Source organism: Macaca nemestrina, chromosome 6 (assembly GCF_043159975.1).
Source record: "Macaca nemestrina isolate mMacNem1 chromosome 6, mMacNem.hap1, whole genome shotgun sequence".
NCBI lineage: Eukaryota > Metazoa > Chordata > Mammalia > Primates > Cercopithecidae > Macaca > Macaca nemestrina.
Window position 1 is genome coordinate 139,904,088 of NC_092130.1, and position 21,874 is coordinate 139,925,961.

At 37.0% G+C, this 21,874-nt stretch overlaps 1 protein-coding gene across 3 annotated transcripts in view; it reads left to right on the forward strand.

Moving 5' to 3' along the window:
- Nucleotides 1-21,874, forward strand: part of LOC105487447 (complement C6) — a 75,998-nt gene that overhangs the window by 17,709 nt on the left and 36,415 nt on the right. For all 3 annotated transcript variants that reach the window (XM_011750895.2, XM_011750896.3, XM_011750897.3), the window contains exons 6-7: nucleotides 14,548-14,686; nucleotides 19,218-19,418. In XM_011750895.2, the coding sequence (XP_011749197.2) occupies nucleotides 14,548-14,686; nucleotides 19,218-19,418 (340 nt within the window). The remainder of the gene's footprint in view (nucleotides 1-14,547; nucleotides 14,687-19,217; nucleotides 19,419-21,874) is intronic.

Sequence of the window (21,874 nt, forward strand, 5' to 3'; positions counted from 1 at the left end):
TGCTGGCTCAGGACAACCAGTCCTCTCCTTGCCTCCCCAGGGACTGAGAGTTTTGAGAATTGCTTACTGTAATCTTGTTCTAATCTGCTGGCCTTAGAATCTCTGCCTCTCCTCTATATCCTGCTCCCCAACATATTTCTAACCACAAAAAAGTAGCTCCCTGAGTGACTGTCCTTCTTTTTAAATGATACTTCTCCATGAAAAATTTTAACAAGAGATAGAAAAATTTCTACATTGCCAACATCAGTCACTAGGTCCTAAATATGAAGCAAGAATCAGGCAATAATAGCACGCTATTTGTTTTCACTCAGGCTTAGTGCGTGTATTGATACACACACAGTTGAAAGGACACATTCATCTATGTGGCAAAATACTGAGACCTGTGATTAGGGATCACACACATACGTATGTGAAAATTCATGCATACACACAAATATATATTTTTGATTTATATATTTCTAGTTATATTCAAAAAGTTACAAAGTATGACACATAAATCAGTTTAGATCAAAGCACTTTAGAAACAACACTGTATGTGAAACACTAAATTATTTTAAGTCAATATCAACAACTTGAGAGGAGGAAGGAAAGAATATAACGGAAAATTTATTCATAGCTTGCTTAGCTCCTAAAAGATTTCTCAGGCATGGTCTGCTGGAAATACCTCCATAAAATCCTATCTTCAGATTCTCCACAAATAGCTGGTCATCTTCGTAGATTCCTCGTGACCTAAAAGCCATTTTTCTCACACCCTTTTTCGCTTATGTACAAACATAAGTACATAGTGTAAAGCAGCATAAGGTCAATAGTTTTTTAGTCCTCACTGTTATGCTTTCAGCTATTTGAATATAATATGCATCTTAGACAATCCACAGAATTCACTCATTTTAAAAAAACAGCCTTATTGAGATGTAATTCGCATGCCATACAATTCACCCATTGAAAGTATCTAATTCAATCGTCTTTAGCATATTCACAGACTTGTATAACCATCACCATGATACAACTTTAGAATGTTTTCAACATACCCAAAATAAAACGTTTGTACATATTAGATATCAAGCTTCATTTCTTTCCCCCTTCTACCTGACTCCTAACCCTAGGAAACCACTAATTCACTTTCTGTTCATGTAGATTTGTGTATTCTAGACATTTCATAAAAATGGGATTATACAAAATGCAGCCTGTGTCTGCCTTTTTGCACTTAGCATAATGTTTTTAAGATTCATCCATATACTCACAATTGGTACTACAGAAAAACAAAGGATCATTAAAGCCTATTATAAACAGCAATATGCCAACAAATTTGAAAATCTAAAAGAAATGGATAAATTCCTGGATACAAAAAAAAACTTACTAAGATTGAATAAAGAAGAAATAGAAAACAGACCAATTGTGAATAATGAGATTAAATCAATAATAAAAACTCTCCCAACAAAAAAAAAAAGCCCAGGACTGGATGGTTTCACTGCTGAATTCTACCAAATTTTGTAAGAACTAATACCAATTATTATCAAGATATACCCAAAAATCAAAAGGGAACTTTTCCAAACTCATTCTACAACACTAGTATAACCCTGATACCAAAACCAGATAAAGATGCAGCAACAACAACAACAAATCTACTACAGGTCAATATCCCTGATGCAAAAATCGTCAATAAAATAGTAGCAAACAGAACCCCATAGTACATCCCAGATATCCACTATGATTAAGTGGCATTTAATCCGCAGCTGCAAGGATGGTTCAAAATATTCAAATCAATAATGTCATCACATCAACAGAGAGAAAAAAACATCTGATCACCTCAATAGTTGCAGGAAAAGTATTTGATAAAATTCAACATCTTTTCATGATAAAAACTCTCAAAAATTAGAAATAGAAGAAATTTAACACAATAAAGGCCACATATGGCAAACCCACAGCTAGCATCATACTGGATAGAGAAAAGTTGGAAACTTTTCCTCCAAGGACTGGAATAAGACAAGGATACCTGCTCTTACCACTGTTATTCAGCATAGTCCTGTAAGTCTGAGCTGGAGCAATTAGGCAAGGAAAAGAAACAAGTAGATCCAAATTGGAAAGGAGTAAGTCAAATTGTCCCTGTTTGTAGATGACATCATCTTATGTAGAGAGAATCCTAAAGATTCCACCAAAAAAGAAAAAAGCCCTAGAAATGATAAATGAATTCAGTAATGTTCGCAGGATACAAAATCAATATACAAAAATCTGTAGCATTTCTATATATTACCATGAGCTAGAGGGAAAAGAAATCAAGAAAGCAATCTATAATAGCTACAAAAAAATATATATCTAGGAATAAAGTTAACCAAGGAGGTGAGAGATCTCTGCAAAACACTGATGAAAGAACTTGAAGAGGACACAAAAGAAATGGGAAGGCATCCTGTTTTTATAGACTGGAATATTAATACGTTAAAGTGACTCAACTGTCCAAAGAATGAGTTTGGAAAATTACAAGTTCAAGGTAATCCCTATTAAAACACCAGTGGCATGCTTTACAGAAAAGAAACAAAGCTCTGAAATTCATATGGAACCACAAAAATCCCTTAATAGCCAAAGCAATCTTGAGCAAAAAGAACAGGCCAGGAGTGTTGGCTCATGCCTGTAATCCCAGCACTTTGGGAGGCCGAGGTGGGTGGATCACAAGTTCAGGAGTTCAAGACCAGTCTGGCCAACATAGTGAAACCCCATCTCTACTAAAAATACAAAAATTAGTCAGGCATGGTGGTGGGTACCTGTAGTCCCAGCTACTTGGGAGGCTGAGGCAAGAGAATCGCTTGAACCCAGGAGGTGGAGGTTGCAGTGAGCAGAGATCATGCCACTCCACTCCAGCCTGGGCAACACACAGAGACCCTGTTTAAAAAAAAAAAAAAAAAAAAAGCCAAAGGGATCACACTACCACCTTTCAAAATATACTTGTTACATGTGTTACATGTTACAAAGCTATGGTAACCCAAGCAGCATACTATGGGCATAAAAACAGACACACAGACCAATGGAATTGAATACAGAACCCAAAACAAAGCCATGTATTTACAACCAACTGATTTTTGACAAAGGTGCCAAGACCATGCACTGGGGAAACAAGAGTCTCCTTAATTAATGGTGCTGGAAAAACTAGATATCCATATGCAGAAGAATGAAACTAGACCCCCATCACTCACACTATACAAAAATCAACTCCAAATAGATTAAAGACGTACATGTAAAATTCCAGAGCTATTAAACTGTTAGAGAAAAATATAAGGGAAAAACCCTTAGAACGCTGATGTGAGAAAATGTTTTATGAAAAAGACCTCAAAAGCAGAAGCAACAAAGCAAAAATAGACAAATGGGATTATATCAAACTAAAAAGCTTTTTGTACAGCAGAGGAAACAATAACAGAGTGAAAAGACAACATACAGAGTGGAAAAAAGTATTTGCCAACTATTCATCTGACAAGGAGTTAATATCCAGGATATATAAGGAACTCAACTCAACAGCAAAAATAAATAATCCAATTTAATGGATTAAGTTCACCAGTGAACTTAATAAGACATTTACCAAAAGGAGACATAAAAATGTCCAACAAATATATTTTAAAATGTTCAACATCACTAATCATCGGGGAAATAAAAATCAAAACTGCAATGAGATATCATTTTACCACAGTTGAAATGACTGGTATCAAAAAGACAAAAAATAACAAATGTTGGAAAGGATGTGGAGAAAAGGAAACTCATACACTGTTGGTGAGAATGTAAACTAATGTAGCTCTTATGGAGACCAGTATGGAGATTCCTCAAAGAACTACAAACAGCACTGCCATATGATCCAGCAATCCCACTACTGGGCATACATCCAGAGCAAAGGAAATCGGTATACTGAACAGGTATCTGCACTTCCATGTTTATTTGCAGCACTGTTCACAGTAACCAAGATATGGAATCAGTCTAAGTGTCCATCAACAGATGAATGGATAAAGAAAACATGGTACATATACAAAATGGAATACTATTCAACCATAAAATAGAATGAAACCTTGTCGCTGGAGAAACATGGATGAGCCTGGAAGATATTAAGTGAAATAAGCCAGAAACAAAAACATAAATACTACATGTTCTCACTCACACGTAGAAACGTAAAAAGTTCATCTCAATGAGATCACTTGGACTCAGGAAGGGGAACATCACACACCGGGGCCTATCATGGGGAGGGGGGAGGGGGGAGGGGGGAGGGATTGCATTGGGAGTTATACCTGATGTAAATGCCGAGTTGATGGGTGCAGCACACCAACATGGCACAAGTATACATATGTAACAAACCTGCACGTTATGCACATGTACCCTACAACTTAAAGTATAATAATAATAAATAAATTTAAATAAAGAAAGAAAGAAAGAAGTAGAGTAGAATAAGGGTTGCAAGAGACTGCAAAGAGTAGGGGAAGGAGAGGATAGGAAGATGTTGGTTACAGGTTACAAAATTACAGCTAGATAAGAGGAATAAATTCTAGTGTTCTATAGCATTGTGGGTGACTATAGTTAATAATTTAGTACATATTTTCAAATACCTAGAAGAGAGAATTTTGAATGTTCCAAACACAAACAAATTATATATTTGAGGTGATGAATATGCTAATTAACCTGCTTTTATTACTATACATTGTATGTATCTAAACATCACTACATACCCCATAAATATGTACAATTATGTGACAATTTTTAAAAACATAATTTTAAAAATCACCCATATAAAGCATATGCTAATACTTCATTCCACTGTATGAGAGAATAACAACCCATTGTATCATTCTCTCACATTGTGTTGATTCATTCATCAGCTAATGAACATTTGGTTTGATCCTACTTTGACTAGTACGAGTAACGCTGCTTTGAACATTCATGCACAAGTTTTTGCGTTGATATATATTTTCAATTCTCTCGCATATATACTTAGGAATGGAATTGCGGGGTCTTATGGTAATTATATGTTTAATTTTTAAGAACTCCCAACTATTTTCCAAAATAGCTGCACCATTTTTCATTTCCCCCAGTTACATATGATTGAAAATCAACTTGTCCACACCTTCATCAAAACTGTTTCTGTTCATCTTTTGATTAAAGCTATTCTAATGGCTATGAAATGGTATCTTATTGCAGTTTTGATTTGTATTTCCTAATGAGTAATAACATTAAGCGTTTTTTCATATGCTTATTAGTCATTTTCATATTTTTTAAAGAAATACATATTTAGATACTCAAATTAGTTGCTCATTGTTTAATTGAGTAATTTGTTTTTTTTTGTTTTGTTTTTTTTTTTGTTTGTTTGTTTTGAGATGGAGTCTGGCTCTGTCGCCCAGGCTGGAGTGCAGTGGCCGGATCTCGGCTCACTGCAAGCTCCGCCTCCCGGGTTTACGCCATTCTCCTGCCTCAGCCTCCCGAGTAGCTGGGACTACAGGCGCCCGCCACCTCGCCCAGCTAGTTTTTTTGTATTTTTTAGTAGAGACGGGGTTTCACCGTGTTCGCCAGGATGGTCTCGATCTCCTGACCTCGTGATCCGCCCGTCTCGGCCTCCCAAAGTGCTGGGATTACAGGCTTGAGCCACCGCGCCCGGCCGAGTAATTTGTTTTTTATTATTTAGTTCCAAGCATTTTTTGTATATTCTGGGTGTAAGTTCCTCATTAGATATGTGATTTGGAAATATTTTCTGCCATTATATGAGTTGTATTTTCGCTTTTTTGTTGGTCTCCTTTAAAGCGCTAGTTTTTAATTCTAGTGAAGTTCAACATATTTATTTCTTCTTTTATTGAATGTGCTTTTAATGTCATATCTAAGAAGGCTTTGCCTTACCAGAGATCACAGATACTTAGTCCTATATTGTCTTCTAAAAGTTCTATAGTTTTAGCTCTTAAATTTAGGTTCTATTATCTATTTTGATTAATTTTTTTTTGCATTATGTGAGAAAGGGGCCCAATTTCATTCATTTGCAATATAACTATTCGGTCATTACAGCGTCATTTATTTAGGACTATTTTCCCTCATTGAACTGTCTTGGCACCCTTGTTGAAAATCAATTGACCATAAATGTATGGGTTTATTTCTAGATGCAATTCTGTTCCATTGGTCTATATGTCTGTCTATCCTCACGCCAGTACTACTACACTGTCTTGATTACCCTAATATTGAATTAAATTGTGTATCAGGAAGGTAATTCCTTGAACTTTGTCCTTCTTTCTCAAGATTGTCTTGGCTGTTCTGGGTCTTTTGAATTTTAGAATTGGCTTGTGAATGTTTACAAAAAAAAAGGCAGCTGAGAGTTTGATAATGATTGTCTTGAATCTATAGATAAATTTGGGAAGTACTGCTATCTTAACAATACAAATTCTGCCAATCCATTAATACGGAATGTCTTTCTATTCATTGACATTTCACTTAATATCTTTCAATATTGTTTATACTTTTCAGTATACGAGTCTTAGACTTCTTTTGTTAAATAAATACCTGAGGATTTTATTCTTTGAGAGGCTATTAGAAATGGAATTGTTTCTTTAATTTTATTTTTGGATTGTTCATTGCCATTTGTATGGAAATACATTTGATTTTTGTTTGTTGATTTTGTTTCTGCAAGCAATTACTTTTGAATTTAGCATGCAACCTTTTAATAAAATTAAAATATACTTTCCCTGGTGGAAAAATTGGGAGAGTTAGTATGTGTTGTTTCCTCTTATAGGGCAGACCAGGCCTGTGCTAATCACTATTAATTTCCACAACTACTATAAAAAAGCAATTAGCTCCATTTTCAAATGAAGAAACCTTTTCAGAAACTTAAAAGCTGTGTGTGTGTGTGTGTGTGTGTGTGTGTCTGTGTATTTTTACATTAGCACAATTTTACTGGTAGAGAATTTACAAGTATTTCTATTAGCCTTACTTTCTTTTCAGTATTTTAACATCACTTTACAACTTTTCAAACTATCCTTGCTCCTCTTTGATATAAACTATTGTGTCCATTGGTTAGAAGTACCTGAGTAATCGATCAAATTTACTACTTTAAATCCAAATGTCTAATAGCAGATCACAAAAGCCTCGCATAGTGAACTGCTTCTTGATTCTCTCACAAATGGATGAGTCTATTTGTCTTTTTTTCGGCTCTTTGTGATAGTTACAAAACTTAATATTTCAGCTTCTGGTAAAAGTGGTGCCTTTCAGGTACATTTTGTCTTGTGAGTTAACGCTATAGAAGTACAAGGGAAACAGACATGTAAGTGGTAGATGACGTTCTTGAGGATGTTTAGAGTTCACTTGAGCCCCCACAACTATCAGAAAGGATGGTTGTACTGAAGGGTCATGAGAAAGGAAGGTCATTGGTGCTATTCCTTCTGCTACATGGAATTTTCCAGTAATATTCTGGAGAACTATACTATGTGTTCTATGAAAGACAAGGTTATTTGGTCAAATGTATTTGGAGATTGAAAATTTATATTTTTAAGTCTGTGACATCACCTGTAGAAAAAAATTTTTTTTATTATTATTATACTTTAAGTTCTAGGGTGCATGTGCATACATGCAGGTTTGTTACATATGTATACATGTGCCATGTTGGTGTGCTGCACCCATCAACTCGTCAGCACCCATCAACTCGTCATTTACATCAGGTATAACTCCCAATGCAATCCCTCTCCACTCCCCCCTCCCCATGATAGGCTCCGGTGTGTGATGTTCCCCTTCCCAAGTCCAAGTGATCTCATTGTTCAGTTCCCACCTATGAGTGAGAACATGTGGTGTTTGGTTTTCTGTTCTTGCGATAGTTTGCTGAGAATGATGGTTTGCAGTTGCATCCATGTCCCTACAAAGGACACAAACTCATCCTTTTTTATGGCTGCCTAGTATTCCATGGTGTATATGTGCCACATTTTCTTAATCCAGTCTGTCACTGATGGACATTTGGGTTGATTTCAAATCTTTGCTATTGTGAATAGTGCCACAATAAACATACCTGTGCATGTGTCTTTATAGCAGCATGATTTATAATCCTTTGGGTATATACCCAGTAATGGGATGGCTGGGTCATATGGTACTTCTAGTTCTAGATCCTTGAGGAATCGCCATACTGTTTTCCATAATGGTTGAACTAGTTTACAATCCCACCAACAGTGTAAAAGTGTTCCTATTTCTCCACATCCTCTCCAGCACCTGTTGTTTCCTGACTTTTTAATGATTGCCATTCTAACTGGTATGAGATGCTATCTCATTGTGGTTTTGATTTGCATTTCTCTGATGGCCAGTGATGATGAGCATTTTTTCATGTGTCTGTTGACTGTATAAATGTCTTCTTTTGTGAAATGTCTGTTCATATCCTTTGCCCACTTTTTGATGGGTCTGTTTGTTTTTTTCTTGTAAATTTGTTTGAGTTCTTTGTAGGTTCTGGATATTAGCCCTTTGTCAGATGAGTAGATTGCAAAAATTTTTCCCATTCTGTAGGTTGCCTGTTCACTCTGTTGGTAGTTTCTTTTGCTATGCAGAAGCTCTTTAGTTGAATTAGATCCCATTTGTCAATTTTGGCTTTTGCTGCTGTTGCTTTTGGTGTTTTAGACATGAAGTCCTTGCCCATGCCTATGTCCTGAATGGTATTACCTAGGTTTTCTTCTAGGGTTTTTATGATATTAGGTCTAACATTTAAGTCTCTAATCCATCTTGAATTAATTTTCGTATAAGGAGTAAGGAAAGGATCCAGTTTCAGCTTTCTACTTATGGCTAGCCAATTTTCCCAGCACCATTTATTAAATAGGGAATCCTTTCCCCATTTCTTATTCTTGTCTGGTTTATCAAAGATCAGATGGCTGTAGATGTGTGGTATTTTTGAGGACTCTGTTCTGTTCCATTGGTCTATATCTCTGTTTTGGTACCAGTATCATGCTGTTTTGGTTACTGTAGCCTTGTAGTATAGTTGGAAGTCAGGTAGCGTGATGCCTCCAGCTTTGTTCTTTTGACTTAGGATTGTCTTGGCAATGCGGGCTCTTTTTTGGTTCCATATGAACTTTAAAGCAGTTTTTTCCAATTCTGTGAAGAAACTCATTGGTAGCTTGATGGGGATGGCATTGAATCTATAAATTACCTTGGGCAGTATGGCCATTTTCACGATGTTGATTCTTCCTATCCATGATCATGGTATGTTCTTCCATTTGTTTGTGTCCTCTTTTATTTCACTGAGCAGTGGTTTGTAGTTCTCCTTGAAGAAGTCCTTTACATCCCTTGTAAGTTGGATTCCTAGGTATTTTATTCTCTTTGAAGCAATTGTGAATGGAAGTTCATTCATGATTTGGCTCTCTGTTTGTATGTTACTGATGTATAAGAATGCTTGTGATTTTTAAACATTAATATTGTATCCTGAGACTTTGCTGAAGTTTCTTATCAGCTTAAGGAGATTTTGGGCTGAAATAATGGGATTTTCTAAATACACAATCATGTCATCTGCAAACAGGGACAATTTGACTTCTTCTTTTCCTAACTGAATACCCTTTATTCCTTTCTCTTGCCTGATTGCTCTAGCCACAACTTCCAACACTATATTGAATAAGAGTGGTGAGAGAGGGCATCCCTGTCTTTTGCCAGTCTTCAAAGGGAATGCTTCCAGTTTTTGCCCATTCAGTATGATATTGGCTGTGGGTTTGTCATAAGTAGCTCTTATTATTTTGAGATACTTTCCATCAATACCGAATTTATTGAGCGTTTTTAGCATGAAGGGCTGTTGAATTTTGTCAAAGACCTTTTCTACATCTATTAAGATAATCACGTGGTTTTTGTCTTTGGTTCTGTTTATATGCTGGATTATGTTTATTGATTTGCATATGTTGAACCAGTCTTGCATCCCAGGGATGAAGCCCACTTGATCATGGTGGATAAGCTTTTTGATGTGCTGCTGGATTCGGTTTGCCAGTATTTTATTGAGGATTTTTGCATCGATGTTCATCAGGGATATTGCTCTAAAATTCTCTTTTATTGTTGTGTCTCTGCCAGGCTTTGATATCAGGATGATGTTGGCCTCATAAAATGAGTTAGGGAGGATTCCCTTTTTTTCTATTGATTGGAATAATTTCAGAAGGAATGGTACCAGCTCCTCCTTGTACTTCTGGTAGAATTCGGCTGTGAATCCATCTGGTCCTGGACTTTTTTTGGTTGGTAGGCTGTTAATTATTGCCTCAATTTCAGAGCCTGCTATTGGTCTATTCAGGGATTCAGCTTCTTCCTGGTTTAGTCTTGGGAGAGTGTAAGTGTCCAGAAAATTATCCATTTCTTCTAGATTTTCTAGTTTATTTGCATAGAGGCATTTATACTATTCTCTGATGGTAGTTTGTATTTCTGTGGGGTCGGTGGTGATATCCCCTTTATCCTTTTTTATTGGGTCTATTTGATTCTTCTCTCTTTTCTTCTTTATTGGTCTTGCTAGCGGTCTATCAATTTTGTCGATCTTTTCAAAAAACCAGCTCCTGGATTCATTGATTTTTTGGAGGGTTTTTTGTGTCTCTATCTCCTTCAGTTCTGCTCTGATCTTAGTTATTTCTTGCCTTCTGCTAGCTTTTGAATGTGTTTCCTCCTGCTTTGCTAGTTCTTTTAATTGTGATGTTAGAGTGTCAATTTTAGATCTTTCCAGCTTTCTCTTGTGGGCATTTAGTGCTATAAATTTCCCTCTACACACTGCTTTAAATGTGTCCCAGAGATTCTGGTATGTTGTATCTCTGTTCTCATTGGTTTCAAAGAACATCTTTATTTCTGCCTTCATTTCGTTATGTACCCAGTAGTCATTCAGGAGCAGGTTATTCAGTTTCCATGTAGTTTTGCGGTTTTGATTGAGTTTCTTAGTCCTGAGTTCTAGTTTGATTGCACTGTGGTCTGGGAGACAGTTTGTTATAATTTCTGTTCTTGTACATTTGCTGAGGAGTGCTTTACTTCCAACTATGTGGTCAATTTTGGAATAAGTGTGATGTGGTGCTGAGAAGAATGTATATTCTGTTGATTTGGGGTGGAGAGTTCTATAGATGTCTATTAGGTCTGCTTGCTGCAGAGATGAGTTCAATTCCTGGATATCCTTGCTAACTTTCTGTCTCATTGACCTGTCTAATGTTGAGAGTGGGGTATTGAAGTCTCCCATTATTATTGTATGGGAGTCTAAGTCTCTTTGTAAGTCTCTAAGGACTTGCTTTATGAATCTGGGTGCTCCTGTATTGGGTGCATATATATTTAGGATAGTTAGCTCTTCCTGTTGAATTGATCCCTTTACCATTATGTAATGGCCTTCTTTGTCTCTTTTGATCTTTGATGGTTTAAAGTCTGTTTTATCAGAGACTAGTATTGCAACCCCTGCTTTTTTTTGTTCTCCAGTTGCTTGGTAGTTCTTCCTCCATCCCTTTATTTTGAGCCTATGTATGTCTCTGCATGTGAGATGGGTCTCCTGAATACAGCAGACTGATGGGTCTTGACTGTTTATCCAGTTTGCCAGTCTGTGTCTTTTAATTGGACCATTTAGTCCATTTACATTTAAGGTTAATATTGTTATGTGTGAACTTGATCCTGCCATTATGATATTAACTGGTTATTTTGCTCGTTAGTTGATGCAGTTTCTTCCTAGCCTTGATGGTCTTTACATTTTGGCATGTTTGTGCAATGGCTGGTGCCAGTTGTTCCTTTCCATGTTTAGTGCTTCCTTCAGGGTCTCTTGTAAGGCAGGTCTGGTGGTGACAAAAATCTCTAAACATTTGCTTAACTGTAAAGGATTTTATTTCTCTTTTACTTATGAAACTTAATTTGGCTGGATGTGAAACTCTGGGTTTAAAATTCTTTTCTTTAAGAATGTTGAATATTGGCCCCCACACTCTTCTGGCTTGTAGAGTTTCTGCCGAGAGATCTGCTGTTAGTCTGATGGGCTTCCCTTTGTGGGTAACCCGACCTTTCTCTCTGGCTGCCCTTAAGATTTTTTCCTTCATTTCAACTTTGGTGGATCTGGCAATTATGTGTCTTGGAGTTGCTCTTCTTGAGGAGTATCTTTGTGGCGTTCTCTGTATTTCCTGAATTTGAATGTTGGCCTGCCCTACTAGGTTGGGGAAATTCTCCTGGATGATATCCTGAAGAGTGTTTTCCAAGTTGGTTCCCTTTTCCCCCTCACTTTCAGGCACCCCAATCAGACGTAGATTTGGTCTTTTTACATAATCCCATGCTTCTTGCAGGCTTTGTTCATTTCTTTTTCTTCTTTTTCCTTTCGATTTCTCTTCTCGCTTCATTTCATTCATTTGAGGCTCAATCACTGATACTCTTTCTTCCAGTTGATCGAGTCGGTTACTGAAGCTTGTGCATTTGTCATGTATTTCTCGTGTCATGGTTTTCATCTCTGTCAGTTCGTTTATGGCCTTCTCTGCATTAATTATTGTAGTTATCAATTCTTCCACTCTTTTTCAAGATTTTTCGTTTCTTTGCGCTGGGTACATAATTCCTCCTTTAGCTCTGAGAAGTTTGATGGACTGGAGCCTTCATCTCTCATCTTGTCAAAGTCATTCTCCGTCCAGCTTTGATCTGTTGCTGGTGATGAGCTGCGTTCCTTTGCAGGGGGAGATGCTCTCTTATTTTTTGAATTTCCAGCTTTTCTGCCCTGCTTTTTCCTCATCTTTGTGGTTTTATCTGCCTCTGGTCTTTGATGAGGGTGACGTACTGATGGGGTTTTGGTGTGGGTGTCCTTCCTGTTTGTTAGTTTTCCTTCTAACAGTCAGGACCCTCAGCTGTAGGTCTGTTGGAGATTGCTTGAGGTCCACTCCAGACCCTGTTTGCCTGGGTATCAGCAGCAGAGGCTGCAGAAGATAGAATATTGCTGAACAGCGAGTGTACCTGTCTGATTCTTGCTTTGGAAGCTTCCTCTCAGGGGTGTACTCCACCGTGTGAGGTGTGGGGTGTCAGACTGCCCCTAGTGGGGGATGTCTCCCAGTTAGGCTACTCAGGGGTCAGGGACCCACTTGAGCAGGCAGTCTGTCCGTTCTCAGATCTCAGCCTCCGTGTTGGGAGATCCACTGCTCTCTTCAAAGCTGTCAGACAGAGTCCTTTGCATCCGCAGAGGTTTCTGCTGCTTTTTGTTGTTGTTGTTGTTGTTGTTGTTGTTTAGCTGTGCCCTGTCCCCAGAGGTGGAGTCTACGGAGGCTGGCAGGCCTCCTTGAGCTGCTGTGAGCTCCACCCAGTTCGAGCTTCCCAGCGGCTTTGTTTACCTACTTAAGCCTCAGCAATAGTGGGCGCCCCTCCCCCAGCCTCGCTGCTGCCTTGCTGTTAGATCGCAGACTGCTGTGCTAGCAATGAGGGAGGCTCTGTGGGCGTGGGACCCTCCCAGCCAGGTGTGGGATATAATCTCCTGGTGTGCCCATTTGCTAAGACCCTTGGTAAAGCGCAGTATTGGGGTGAGAGTTACCTGATTTTCCAGGTGTTGTGTGTTTCAGTTCCCCTGGCTAGGAAAAGGGATTCCCTTCCCCCTTGTGCTTCCCAGGTGAGGCAATGCCTCACCCTCCTTCAGCTCTCCGTGGTTGGACTGCAGCAGCTACCAGCATCGATTGTGTGGCACTCCCTAGTGAGATGAACCCAGTACCTCAGTTGAAAATGCAGAAATCACCTGTCTTCTGTGTCGCTCGCGCTGGGAGCTGGAGACTGGAGCTGTTTCTATTTGGCCATATTGCTCCGACCCCCAGAACAATTTTTATAATCTATGTAATATAGCATTACCAAACTGTTTGACAAAAAAACTACTTTTTTCACAGAATACATATCCCTTAGAATTTGGAAAAGTTTTAGCATCTTGGAGAAGTTTTTTTAATCTATAACAAAATAATCTCTTAAATATTTGATTTATGTTAAGCTAATTAATCTCTATGTGCCTCAATGTCCTCATTTGTAAAACAGGTATAATAATTATATCTACATCACATAGTTATAGTAAATATAAGTTACTTAGTAAAGCACTTAACTAAGTTAATACTTTAAAGCACTTACTATTGCTTGGCTTATAGTAAATAGTATGTAAGCATTTGTTAAATAAAAAATATTTTAAATATTATAGTCAGTTTTTAGTAAAACTATAATATTAGTATAATTCCATTAAAATATTGCTGTTACTAGTTTATTATGAGCTCTCTATTAGAATTCCACTCAGAAAGAAGTGGACCCGGAATGGCATTTATTATATAATAACTTATTTCATAATCTGCTTCCAAACTTTGCGCTGGCATTGTAAGTCATAAAAAAGTATAAATTGAGATGTTATTGTATGTTGAAAGCCAAGAACAATTAAGTAAGTTGAAAAGGAGAACCTAATAGAGCCAGAAAAGCTGAGCTTGGGCTTTCCAGCTTCCTTGTGTGCCTCACCACAGACTACGGAAAAAAAAGCGGGGGTGTGTGGAGTTCCTGCAAATCATTTGTCTTCAGTCAAAAATGTTTAGAAGAGGAATTCCTTTCATGTAACTAAGATAAATTTTAAAGATTGATTTACATCTATTGAATTCCTGAAAATTACTTTGTTTCTAGGTTTCATTTTCTGGCAGGAGAGCCCAGAGGAGAAGTCCTTGATAACTCTTTCACTGGAGGAATATGTAAAACTGTCAAAAGCAGTAGGACAAGTAATCCATACCGTGTTCCGGCCAATCTGGAAAATGTCGGCTTTGAGGTATGACAGTCTAGCATGGTGGCAACTTCAACACCGTCAGTGATTACAAGCTAAATTTCTGATGCGAAATTAGTGATGAATGAAGGGACAGAATGAAAAGGTAGTGAACAATTTTAATCACCTGTTATGTGTTTGTATTTTATCCATGCACACCCAATGAGGCCAGTGTTATGAATTTACAGATGAAAAATCTAAGGTAACTAATTTTCCAGAAGTCAAACAGCTAGCAAGAAGTGAATTTGAGATTCAAGGCCAGGTTTTCCTGCTTCGAATCCATGCTTTCTCCAGTGAATATTCAGCTCTAAAATAGCTCCACACAGATAAACAGTTTGATTTCTTCAGATTTTCTCCTAACCTACTTAGTTCTCTTAGATAACTACAAAATATAGACTTTTTTTTAAAAGTGCCAGGCTCATAAGAAAAATCATGATAAGTCAGTCTAATGAGAGAGTTCTGCTTACTTTTATTCCTATTTTATTAGTTGGTTTGGTTTATTTGTTTGTTTTAGTAAATTATAATGAGCAGCATACTACCTACTCTCAGAATCTAACCCACACTTTACACATAAGTGCTCCATATTCGTTGCACTAAAGTGAGTAATCTGCTTCTTTTAAATTGTGATAAGAACAGAAAATACACAGTTTTAATGGTGACATTCATGCATAGAAATTTGACAAGCTAGAGAGAATTTCAAAAGTTGTAATTATTTCTGAGAACCACTTTATGGGTAATATAAGTTCAGCAAAAAGTCATTTAATCCTTCCTTTAAAAAGACCTTTATATACATATAAATACAGGCATTTTCCAATTCGATTCACTCAATTTAAAACCATCTAATATATACTAATAGGTGGGGAATGTCTTTGGGAACTAACTCTCAAATTTGAATACCTCTGGGAAGACTGATAATACTACTCTTGAGATGTATTGTATTGAACAGGCTTTGTAGACAGAGCTAAAACCTAAACATTTATATGTAATATTGTTCTGATGGAAGTTGCTTTCTAGTTCCAAAACAACCAATCCACAAGTTTACTTTCAAAATACAATCATTTCACACAGGCATATTGCCTACATTTTCAGCAAGCATCTATTTCATGTAGTTTTACAAGTAACAAATTAAAGGAAGTATATGAGATTGGAGCAAATTGAGGCTTAGATAACACTTCATACTTATCATACTTATATGATACTTCAGAGTCTTCAAAGTACTTTCGTCTATTGCTTTATTTGATTCCTATAACAACCTCCCCAGAAAGGTAGCAAATTGTTTACATCCACATTACTAACAGAAAATTTAGGCTCGGCCGGGTGTGGTGGCTCACACCTGTAATCCCAGCACTTTGGGAGGCCAAGGTGGGGCGGATCACTTGAAGTCAGGAGTTCAAGACCACTCTGGGCAACATGGTGAAACCCCATCTCTACTAAAAATACAAAACTTAGCTGGGAGTGGTGGTGCATACCTGTAGTCCCAGCTACTCAGGAGGCTGAGGCATGAGAATTGCTTGAACCCGGGAGGTGGAGGCTGCAGTGAGCCGAGATTGTGCCACTGCACTGCAGCCTGGGTGAAAGAATGAGACTCTGTCTCAAAAAAAAAAAAGAAAAGAAAAGAAAAGAAAAAGAAAAAAAAAAGAAAATTTAGGCTTATTGAAGTTAAACAACTTTCTCAGAGTTATACAGCAAATAAATGGCACAGAAAAATAAGAACTCCTGGCTTCTGGCTCTTACAGTCGAGGGCGGCCTATGTTAGATGAGACATTTATAGTATATCAAGAAAGACATTAAAACTCCTCGCAGTAGGTTAAAAGTCTGAGCACCTTCATAAACTATCAGTTAAAATGTATCCCCCATGAAGGTAGACAAGGATGTGCTGGAGCCAGCTCTTTGAGTTCACGAGTCAACTGTTAAATTTTCAGGAATTTTGGAATCCAATTGTGAAACATAGACTTTTTTTTTTCTTTTTCAACTTTCATTTTAGATTCAGGGAATACATGTGCAAGTTTGTCACCTGGGTTTATTGTGTGATGCTGAGGTTGGGGGTACAAATGATACCTTTACCCAGGTACTGAGCAGAGGACCCAACAGGTTTTCAACTCTTGCCCCTCTCCCTCCCTTCCCCTTCTAGTAGACCCCAGTGTCTGTTGTTGCCATCTTTATGTCCATGAGTACCCGATGTTTAGCTCTCACTTATAAGTGAAAACCTGTAGTATTTGTTTTTCTGTTCCTGTGTTAATTTGCTTAGGATAATGGTCTCCAGCTGTATTCATGTTGCTGCAAAGGACATGATCTTGTTCTTTTTTATGGCTGCTAGTATTCCATGGCACATATGTGCCACATTATCTTTATCCAATCCACTGCTGATTGGCACCTAGGTTAATTCTATGTCTTTGCTATTGCGAATAGTACTGTAATAAACATGCAAGTGCATGTGACTTTTTGGTAGAACAATTTGTTTTCTTTTGGATATGTACCCAGGAATGAGATTGCTGGGTCAAACGGTGGTTCTGTTTTAAGTTCTTTGGGAAATATCCAAACTGCTTTTCACAGTGGCTGAACTAATTTACATTCCCACCAACAGTGTATTAGCATTCCTTTTCTCCACAGCCTGGCCAACATCTGTTGTTGTTTTGACTTTTTAATACTAGTCATCCTGACTGGTGTGAGATGGTATCTCATTGTGGCTTTGATTTGCATTTCTCTGATGATTATTGATGATAAGCATTTTTTCGTATATTTGTTGGTCAAAACACAGTCATTATTAAGTATCAAATATATTATCTCACAGGTAAACGTATTAAAAACAAAGATTATAATTACTCAAAACTGATCACTTTTCAATTATTTTGCTACATTTTACCATTATCCATGCTCTAGAGGTTATTTACATCTATTGGATCTGTATTTTGAAAATACTTTGTAATTTGCTACTGTGCATCTCTTCCCAAGTATGAGTTCAGGACATCACATAGGTAGCTTGAAATCAGCCGTGGTAGGAATATATACACAATGGAAAAAGCAAATGTTATAGTAAATCAGGGCTTTCTTCCCCTTCCCAGAGAGCTAGCTGTTAAACATTTACTAACAGATCAATGGGTTAACCCACAAAGTTTGATAACACAAGCCTGGATAACAAGTTACATGAGGAAATACAGCCTGAAAATTCTTTTACAGCAGATTAAACTCATTTCCTTATCAATGTAGCTCTAAGATTTGTCCAACCTTATGAAGCTACCTGAGCTAATCTTTAACTCTATGCCATAGTGGTATGGCTGAAGTCATAGTGATATGGCTGAAGAAGGTCATAGTGGTATTTCTTCAAACAAAAATTTGGGAATGACTAGAATCAAGGTCACGAGCTATTGGTTTTCTTTTAACTGATCTCTGTATAACTTCATTCTTTAGGCATGCCTTAGCAGGCAGCTGTGCAAACCTAAGCTATACCTTATTGAAAACAATAGAGGAGGAGAAATAGCAGGCATCTCACTTCCCTTCTTTTGTAGTGTTGTAACTTATGAAGATAGATGAAATAACGGGCTCGCTGGTACACAAAGATTAAAGAGGCTCATGAAGGGAAGAGAAGGCAACTGGGCAGGGAGTTAGAAGACCTTAGAAAAACTACAGGATAGATGAGGGAATACAGACACCAGACCCAGCATTTTATCAATCAGGGTAAGTTAGGTTACACTGCAATATCAATACTAAGATGTCAGTGTCTTAAAACAGTTTCACTCATACCGTACTTTCTACTCATAATAGTCCTTTAGAAAGCAAGGGACTTAAGGGATTCTGCTTTGACACATCCTTCCATGATGAATTGCAAAAAAAAAAAAAAAAAGGGAACGTGACATATTGCCCATCAACTCTTAAAGTGACAGATATCATTTATGTTTACATTTCATTGGCCAAAGAGAGTAGGGAAATGCATGCTTTTTATGTGCCCGGAAAGAGACTAGGGTAGTTGTAAACAGCGTTATGACTAACACGAAGGTCAGTCAAGAGTTGAGCATCACTGGGGACTTAGGGAGCAGACAATGGAAGCCCAACCTCAGAAACTGTGATCCTAAAGTCAGACTCATCTCTTGAATAAGTATAAAACAAGATGGGACTTGGTTATAAAGAACAAGCCCAGTTGTCAGGACTGAAAGGAATCTTAGTTAGATTGCACACTGCATCAAAATCACAGGCATAATAAAAATAACCCTCACTGCTTATCACCCTGTTAAGTCTCAGCTTAGGTGGCATTTCCTTGAGGGATGGTTTCCTGATATTGCCCCTCAGGGTCTTCTATTTCCTATGGGATTCCACTGGCCACACAATACTTACCATGTTAAGTGTTTGTGATTATCCCTCTCTCTAACTAAACTATTAACTCCTCAGTGCAGGAACTAACACTATTCTTTGTTCTCTAGCAAAATGTGTCCTCAATAAATATTGGCTGAGTGCATAAATAAATAAATCATGTCATTAGATATCCACAAGTAGCTCCAGTATTTCCTAAATTACTTTTTATTTTACATGGATTTTTCTCCAGGTAGAAACTGCAGAAGATGATTTGAAAACAGATTTCTACAAGGATTTAACTTCTCTTGGACACAATGAAAATCAACAAGGCTCCTTTTCAAGTCAGGGGGGGAGCTCTTTCAGGGTACCAATTTTTTATTCCTCCAAGAGAAGTGAAAATATCAACCATAATTCTGCCTTCAAACAAGCCATTCAAGCCTCTCACAAAAAGGTATCAAAAATGGTTTCTAACCTTTTATTCTTTCTTGAAATTTAATACCAATTCTAGCAATCATACAATAAGGAGAGGAGAGTTTATATATTGTACCAGTGTGACTTCTAATACAGATATAAGTAATTTTCCCATTTTTGGTTATATCTCACTTCAAAAGTTAAAGAAATACTATGTGTATTAATGGTTCCGTTTTGCATGCATTTGACTGCTATTGTTGTGTTTTTTATCTTAACTTTTTTTTCATACTGTTGTAGGTGTGCTTCTTATAAACTCCAAATAACAGAACTTCGACCTTTCATGTAATATGACAATCTGTATTTTATATTTTTGTTATATTCTATATACATATTTGTATAGATGTATATATTTGTACACATATACAAATACATATATAAAATATAACAAAATGTATATTTTGTTACATTTATGTAAACACACACATTTACCCATCTCTGTTTTTTTCCTCTTATAATCCTTTTCTTGAAATCCCTATTCTCATTCAGTTGCCTTTTTTTCCTGTATTTTCCTCATATAGGACACATGCAAGGTATATTTTCTAAATCTTTGTGTATCTAACATTGCCTGCCTTTTCCCTGAGCAATAAATATAAAGAATATCCTGACTGTATCACAATCTTCTTCTCTAGATAGTAGATGTTTTTCAACTGTCTTCTGATTTCCATTGCTGTATAAGAAAAATCACATTCAGAGCAAATTTTTTCATTTTCTTTTCCCTGCTTAAAAAGTTACAATTATTTTTTTGCACTTGGAACTTAAGGTATGTCCAAGTATTGGCCTTTGCCTGTTAATCTTGCCAGGGACTCAAGGAACCCTTTTAATATACAAAGATACAACTCCCCTTGTTAATTTTCTCCTATTACTTGCATTTTAAATCTCTTAGATATGTCTCACAGTGCTTAAATGATTTAGGAGACAGATTTCTATCGCAAACTTTTAAACATTTACAAAGGTCTTTTAAAATACTGTCTATTGCTTACTACAACCACCACTCTAAGTAGCATTTGCTCTTCCCCAAGAGAAGAATGAAGAGAATGAGCCCTGAATCATGGAACCATGGAATCATATTATGGTTGCTCCTATCTTTATCATATTGCTCTTCTACTTTTATTTAGTCAACCATTTATGCGCTTATATAAATATAAGACCTAACAGCACTGTATGGATAATTTTCCCAAGTATTTCATTTATCTTCAGAAAATTTAAGAGATTATCAGAGTTGATATTTAAACATCATTTTGCAGATGAATAAATTGAAGTTCATATATGCATTTTTAATTCAATAAACATTTATCAAATACCTACCATGAGGCAGGCACTAACTGAAGTCTAAGAAACTGAGTGACTTCCAGTGATCTTACAGTAAATAAATGCCACAGTTGGGAGCTGAAATCAATTTGTCTTATTTTTGTTTACTTTTCTTATCCATTGCATTACACTTCAAGATATTCGACTCTTTATTCATTTATTTATTTATTCATAATTTTAGCAAATTACAGAAGGAACACAGTTCTGGTGATATAGACATGTAAAAATGACAATGAAATAGATTCATTTTATGTATAAATTATATATATAAAATTTAGTTTAGAATGGGCTATGGGTCCTATAGTGCCCTCCAAACTTAACAAATTGTATTTGTAAGACAAGATATTACCAGAATTTCTTGTAAGTAAAAATACACATCTCTAGGCCTTTCCCTTAATCTACTGATTTCAGAATATCTGGAATTGGGCATGACAATATGGCCTTTTTTTAGCTCCCTAGCTCAGCATAATATAGCATGCAGGATTAGAAATAACTGCTTATAAACATAGTCAAAGATGAGTGAGATAGACATGTTTGAATGAGACATAGTTATAGTCCTATGTCTTGCTTCACGTATGTGATTTATATGTATTTCAAACATGCTAGAGAACATTTGTAAAACCCTTATATGTAGATAAACAACTATTGTTTGATCCTCTAATAGTCTGTCCCAAAGCAAAAAAATTTAGAGCTATTCACATTATCAGGTTGGAACATATTAAACTACTGTTATTCAACCATTTCTGATTTGCAAAATTGTTAGCCTCACCGGGTGCGTGGCTCGTGCCTGTAATCCTAGTACTTTGGGAGGCCAAGGTGGGTGGATTGCCTGAGCTCAGGAGTTCAAGACCAGCCTGGGCAACACGGTGAAACCCCGTCTCTACTAAAATACAAAAAATTAGCTGGGTGAGGTAGTGTGCACCTGTAATCCCAGCTACTAAGGAGACTGAGACAGGAGAATCACTTGAACCTGGGAGGCGGGGTTGCAGTGAGCCGAGATGGCGCCACTGCACTCCAGCCTGGGCGACAGCAAAATTGTTAGCCTCATACAGTTCAATCCAACATCATTACTGTCACCTTTGATTAGGTCTGAACAGAATTAAGGAATTTCAGTCTAAACAGGAAATG